The 6,954-nt window shown below is 41.4% G+C and overlaps 1 protein-coding gene across 1 annotated transcript; it reads right to left on the reverse strand.

Moving 5' to 3' along the window:
* Positions 1-1,897: 1,897 nt before the first annotated feature.
* LOC120286165 (G-type lectin S-receptor-like serine/threonine-protein kinase At4g27290) lies at positions 1,898-5,443 on the reverse strand. The gene is made up of 7 exons (XM_039307979.1): positions 3,948-5,443; positions 3,711-3,830; positions 3,285-3,427; positions 2,983-3,193; positions 2,646-2,883; positions 2,408-2,558; positions 1,898-2,319 (listed from the first exon to the last, which is right to left on the reverse strand). The coding sequence occupies exons 1-7, from the start codon at positions 5,221-5,223 to the stop codon at positions 2,011-2,013; spliced, it is 2,448 nt and encodes an 815-aa protein (XP_039163913.1). The 5' UTR covers positions 5,224-5,443; the 3' UTR covers positions 1,898-2,010.
* Positions 5,444-6,954: the final 1,511 nt, after the last annotated feature.

The raw sequence follows: 6,954 nt of genomic DNA on the forward strand, positions 1-6,954 counted from the left end.
GTGATGAAATTCCCATTGGTTTACATAACTCCTAAGGAAGCGTCGCACGCTGCAAGGGGGGAAAATGAATGCATAGATGGGGGTGAGAAAGAAAATGAAAGATAGACTATGGGGGACCACTTTCCCAAATTCCACGAGGTATGGGTCCTTTTTTCCATGGAAAAGCTTGCTCCTTTCATTATCAAGTGCCCCATCACATCCAAACAAGCTTATCCCCTCCAAATGAGACTCAAATTGTGATGAAATTCCCATTGGTTTACATAACTCCGAATTTACATGATTTCTAGAAGCTTTCTCTTTTTCCATTTACCATTTCACAACCTTAGTTGATAAGGACAAATTCTCATTTATATCCTTATAATTCCTCCCTCCTAAGGTTCCATAATAAAGGCCAAAAATCCCTTTAAAATATGGCCTCTCTCCCATTTCTTTAATTTTCTGCATTTGATTTTTCTTCATCAACGATTCCTATTGTGATTGAACCTTGAAAAGATGTAATAATATTCATAAAATTAATCGTGACACTTTAGAGTTCTCAATTTCTAAAATCGGAATAAAAATGTCACAATTAAATTCAGTCAGATGTGGTTTTAGCACGACCTAAACTATGGGATAGTTTTTGGGAATTTTCGGTGCAATTGACCCATGGTTGATTACTTTTGAACCACAATATACATTTTTGTCTTATTAGCGACTTTCGATTATCGTGAAAATCTCAATGTTTCATATCCGAGCACAGAGTACCAAAACGATAGAAAAATCGATTTAGTGCTGATCAACAAGAATTTTGTAATTAAGTGGAACCATCTATGCCTAATTGCATACCTTAGTCGAATCGACCTATTTCCGATCTCTGATAGATTTTCGACTATGTCGCAATGACCTTTGTAGACTAACACGGTCGAGTAATTGCTTCCTAGTCAAATTCTCAAGAGTAATTGCTTCCTAGTCAAATTCTCAAGTCTGTTGCACCAAAATCCTTTAATGACTTCCCCAACTAATTTAGTTGTCTCATGAGTGATCAGCTCAGAGAACAGCACTATAGGCACGTCGATGAAAAGCTCGATTTATTCAATTAAGACATAAGTAGAAAATCATACAATCACAACTTGTCCTGAGCTATAAAAGTTGAACGTTACCCCTACATGGGATGCCAAAGGACCGCTGAACAGAAAGTAAGCCATACTATATTTTGAGAGTAAAACTATGAACACATGATTGATTGAGTGTGGCGTTCCTGTTGTGGGAGCTTAATTGTTGCTCATATTAGTATGGCTATCTATGATATAAATTGTACTGACCTACAGGGTAGATCTTAAGCGAGGTAAGTCTCTATGATTGTGTGATTGTGTGGTTAGGGTGCCTTTAGCTGTATTACCCTCTTAATCAGGGTTTAGAGTATGGAGTTGTTGAGATATTGTCTTACTGGTTATTGAATAACCATTTTCAAGTCCTTAAAAGGTAGTCGTGGAGGACCAAGGCCCCGAAGTCTGAGGAGGAGGAGTATGGAGGATCGGCGAATGTGTTCTATTAATATGTCGTAGGACAGCCTCTTTTGAGAGTCAACCTTTTTGTAGGCTTTCGACTATACTTGTTTTGTACCTTAATCCCGTTGTTTATAAAAGTGTACTTTTATGAATGATGTCTCGTTTTTCTATCCTGAGATGATTATTGTCAGGGGATTTACTTTTGCTTCCACATGTGCAATAAAAGAAAAGGGTCGGCGACTCGTCCTGGGAAGTTGTAAAATATTATCGACCAGAGAGGGATGGGCACACGCTTAGGGTTTGGGGCGTGACACTTTAAAATTTTCACTTTGTGGTCTGTGTACACATTCCTTCGTTTTCTGACCGGAATCCAGCAAATTTTGGAAGAACAAAAGGTGCAATCTTTCATATGTTCCTGTAACGTCTTTCAATTCCAGATTAAGAGATGACTCTCATACAAATGCCATGATCCTCTCGTATTCATATGGGATCAATATAAACATAATTGAAATTACAGATAATATCATCGAGGCAGTAAATGTGAAATAGTTATTTCGTTGGCCGAATATTTCTTATGCCTGCTGTCGCTTGAAGAACTTGCTTCGGATGCAGATGTCTCGTCAAAAAAACCTGGCTTTTTAGGCTGAGGCAATGTGCTCTCATTGCTCAACATCATAACCACAGATGACATCTCCGGTCTATCGTGCGGGTTATTTTGAACACACAACAAAGCCACATGGATGGATCGTAAAACTTCCACAGGGTTAAATGTGGATACAATCAATGGATCGATGAGCTCCATGAACTTTTGATCTCTTGACAGTGTCCAGGCCTGCATTGTTGTGTTAGTCATCTCGAATAAGACTAGAAACTAACTGAAGATAAACAAGCAAAGAGATCTGATAAATCTTTATGCTTACATATCCGAGAAGGCTTAAACGCTTGTCAGGATGATTGAAACCTCGATTTCTTTTCCCGCTCACGATTTCCAGTACTAAAACGCCAAAACTGAAGACATCTGATTTAACTGAATAAAAGCCGTTGATGGCATACTCTGGGGACATGTAACCACTATGCAAAAAAGTTATTGAAAGGAATGATTAGTTCTTGAAGCAATTGGACCAAAATCAGTGGAGATCATTTGTCAAGAGAACTCACAATGTTCCCACCACTCTCTTTGTATTTGCTTTGCTCTCATTACCTCCGAAACTCCTCGCCAAACCAAAGTCAGATATCTTTGGATTCATTTCATTGTCGAGCAGGATGTTTTCAGCTTTCAGATCTCTATGAATAATCCTTAATCTTGAGTCTCGGTGAAGGTAAAGGAGCCCCAAAGCTACGCCATTGATGATAGTGAAGCGCCTAGGCCAATCCAGGGAAACACCTTTCTCTTGGTCTGCCAAATTATAGGCCTCGTGAGTTATGAAATGGAAGCTTCTTCACTCTTTTTCGATGACAAAAGCAATTAAAATGTAGGGACTGGAGCGAAGCAAACCGAAAATGAAACAATCCAAGCTTCGGTTGGGCAAGAACTCATAGATCAACATCATTTCATCTACTTGAATGCAGCATCCCAGAATCTTGATGAGGTTTCGGTGCTGAAGTTTCGCAATGTAAGCGACTTCGTTCTTGAACTCGAGCTGTCCCTGCCTAGAGTTTTCCGACAGCCTTTTCACGGCAATTTCTTGGCCATTCTTCAGAACACCCTAAAAGACACAAGTTCTTTTTCTCCCTTCTCGATTGTGCATTTTGATATGTACGAGCAGATTTAGAATTCCAAAAAATGAGAATAGTCACCTTATAGACAGCTCCAAAGCCTCCCTCTCCGAGTTTGTTGTCTTCAGAGAAGTTACCTGTCGCGTTCACTAGGGTTGTGAGGTCGAACATAGGTAAGTCTAGATCTTCACTACGGCTTTGATGGGAGAATCCAAAGATTTGTCCTACAAGTAAAAAAATAAGTGAGTAAATTCATCAACTAAAGAGAAATCATAATTGAGCTTTAAAAATCCCAAAACAAAATTCAAAGCAACACACATTTGGTTCATTCATATTTTTCAGGCCAATTGATTGAAATTTTCAGAGAGAGATGATCTGATGAAACTTTTCATTTGATGCGGAGCAGTAACTTTTAAAACCTATGCTAACAAGAGTAAAAGACGACTCTTGTGGATCAAGAAAGGCATCTTGCTTGGAAACCGTAATTTTCTGATAAAACGATTTTACCATCTCTCCTATACTTTGTGAAAACAGCCGCGATGCCAAGAAGAAGCACCGCGGACAGCACGGTGCCGACAATGATGCCCGTGCCTTTCCTTGTGCCAGGATTTCCGCTGAAACTGCTGCCTTGATACATATTACAATAAATTGAAAATAGAGTTAGTAAGAGTCCGACAGTTATTTCGAACTCATTCTCTTCCTCGGGTCATCATATCGAAAGTAACTCAGGGTTTGAACACGTACCAACTTCTGATGCAGCCATCCTTACGTAAAACTCCTGGACGTTCTCGTTGACCTGTCTGATATCCATCAGGTCACCGAACCAAAGTAAGCATCCACTTCCTTGGCCTCTGATATCCAAGTTTGAATAAGCCGTGCACGAGCAGTTCCTCAAGCATGTCTGCTCGCATTCTTGAAGGTTCATGCTCTCGTTGAACCATGATTGCCTCGTGTCGGGCAACTTCACTTGGGTGTACTTCAGAAATTTATCTCCTCCCGTACAACCCAGTTCAGTCCTCCGGACACACCCGTTTGACCAATCCCCAAATTCCCAGTCGCTCGGGTGTTTGGGCACAAACCCTGTCAAGCACATGCATTTTGGAGAGAGACCAATGTTGCAATTCCCATTCCTTCCACATAATGCATAAGTGTCACAGTCGTCCGTTTGAGGAGACGAATACAGTACCCAATTGTGTGTCCGGTCTACCCAACTGAAGCGCTGAGCAATCCCATTCTCATTTAAAACCAGCATCGATGGGATGGAACTTTTCAGAAGATTGAAGTAACAGTAAATTTCATTTTGGTTCAAGACGAAGCCATAGCTATAAACTGGATTTGGCCACAACTGAGGGATCCCGCTAAACCGAAGGCCATTCCAAGGTCCTGACCTGAACTGCACCACCGATCTGTTTCTCAGGATCAGCTGCGGATATCCCGAAGAATCGAGCCTATATGTGAAATCACCAAGTGAAGGGTCGTCCACGCTTTTCCACGAGGTCAGGTACCGGTCCAGACCTTTTGCTCGGTCTATTCCAAGCTTCATGCCAGCCAGAAACGAATTACAAGGGTGATCAAAACTCTGCCAAATTGCATCACCCAAGTCATTGTCGTTTCCTTCTTTTATGAAGAAATTGGCAGAATCCAAAAGCTGCGCAATCGGATTCTGGGTCAATCTTGACACATTGGAGGACCAAACGACCCCATCGGTATGGTTCAGGAGAATCAGTACACCCTCAGGAGTGAGCTTTAGGACTCCTGAAGAGTCTTTCAGGGGATTTTCTCGGTTTGCTACCCAAACCACCCTCCCGGCCGATAGCTTCTTGTACCATATGCCCACGTACCGGTTCTTGGAGCTGCCAGGGCTGAAGAATCCTAGCTCAAAGTTCCCGCCCGCAGAGACTATCGTTTGGCCATCTGTGATGTTCTCGCCAGCTGAAATGGAGTCCAGCGCATAACTCATCTGCAACACAAGGGACATGAAGCACAAGCTATGTAGAAGAATTGGAAGGCAGGATTCCATAGATGTTGTTCAGCTGATACAGTACTAAACTGAGGAATCAAAGAGGAGAGGCAGAGTAGAGGCAGTTTGGCTGATTAATCTCTTCTGTCTGTGCGTTGCTCTATGAAACAGGAATTAGCCACAATGTTGGACCATGACCACATAGAATGATTATTAAATGATGAAAGCAACAGTCGATGAAATTATAACCGAGTTGACTGCTGGTAAAACAGCATCCAAACAACGTTTTCAAGCTTAGAGCCACCCTTGTAAACATTATATGTGCCTCAGATGGACAACAAGTGTGTGCAACGAAGGCATCATTCCATATCTGCAGCAACGAGAACAGCAGACAAATGATTGGCTTCTAAAGTGTCACCAATGGATCTATCCGGGGATGTTAAGATGATGGGCAGAGGAGGAGATTATATCCGTGAAACAACAGACATCCATGCTTGCACGTTAACAGCATAATACTGATTTGTTGGACTTTACAATTGATGATTTTTGTACGGATGAGTATGTGGTGTGTTTGTTTTGTAAGTTGACCCCATAACCTGACTTCAAACGTGCTCAAGTTGCATTCTGTACGTTGGCCTACTGAAACCCGCGGAAGAATAGTCGTCATTTCACAAGATGCCGGTTCCCATAGGTTGGAACACGGTTGTCGTTTTAAGTGAACGGCGGTGCCATCACACTAGCCGTGCTACACTTAATTTATTGAGAAAAAAATATTACTATTCTTTTGACATATGACAAAGACATTTGCCAAAGTTTACCGTTTAAATCACTTTTAGTTTCTTTCTCAGGTTTGTGCGTATCCGAAGAAACAGAGATATTTGTGACATCCGAAGACGAACCTTTGATTTATTTAATTCTCGTTCTAAAAAATTACACCTGGTCTTTATTCTCCATTTTCACTTTTCATGGTCAAGTCTGAGATTGTTTCCAAATTCTCTTTCACCGTCTCAATACTTGATGCCTAAGAACAGAATGAATTGAGAGGATGGAAAAGTAAAATATGGACATGAGACGTGCTTTTCGGGGAAACTCAAAGATTCTCTCCCTGTGGGGATGGGAACCTGATAGGAGCAATTTCGTGGTGGAGCAATTGTCGGAATTACATTGCATAACGTCATCGTGAGATATTGACCGGAGTGAGATATGTCCTGGAATCTCGAATTCAGTTGGGTATTGGTACGTTTCAAAATATGGTGTTCTAAAGGTCGTTTGAGGTGCCTTGGTGATGATGAGAGGAATCAAGCACAATACTCTATATGAGCTTCAAGGGGGAGAGTGATGGATTTCACTCGACAACGTCAGGTGCATAAGTTTGAGAGTCTGAATTGCGAACATACTTTTTTGGGACATATTGGCAAAAGAAGCATCGAGGTTCTAAGTGAAATGTAACATCCTTGATTTCGATCCCTCTTTTGCTTCCGACTAGTAGGTCAAGGATTGACCACATGATAGGTTGAAGGAACTACTCGTGGATCAGCCAAAGGACCGCCTGACTGGTCGAAGGCCCAACTATTAAGCCCTAGCCCCAGATCATTGACTTATCCGAGAGAGTAATTTTAACTTACGACAAGCATCTCAAGGATGGCTTTGCCACGAACCTCGGGTGCGTCAGAATTGCGCTTTTAATGGCCTATTTCCCATGTTCGCCATATTCTTTGGAAATAAACAAAATATAATATTCTAGAACCTCTTAGTCATTTAATGAAAGGGAGTAATTCATCACCTTAGCTG

The sequence above is a fragment of the Eucalyptus grandis genome, chromosome 3 (assembly GCF_016545825.1).
Source record: "Eucalyptus grandis isolate ANBG69807.140 chromosome 3, ASM1654582v1, whole genome shotgun sequence".
NCBI lineage: Eukaryota > Viridiplantae > Streptophyta > Magnoliopsida > Myrtales > Myrtaceae > Eucalyptus > Eucalyptus grandis.

Coding starts and splice junctions, on each gene's coding strand:
- LOC120286165 (XM_039307979.1), bottom strand. CDS start 5,223: ATGGAATCCTGCCTTCCAATTCTTCTACATAGCTTGTGCTTCATGTCC. Junction 3,428..3,710: donor CACAAAGTATAGGAGAGATG/GTAAAATCGTTT, acceptor TTTTACTTGTAG/GACAAATCTTTGGATTCTCC. Junction 3,194..3,284: donor GCTTTGGAGCTGTCTATAAG/GTGACTATTCTC, acceptor TGTGTCTTTTAG/GGTGTTCTGAAGAATGGCCA.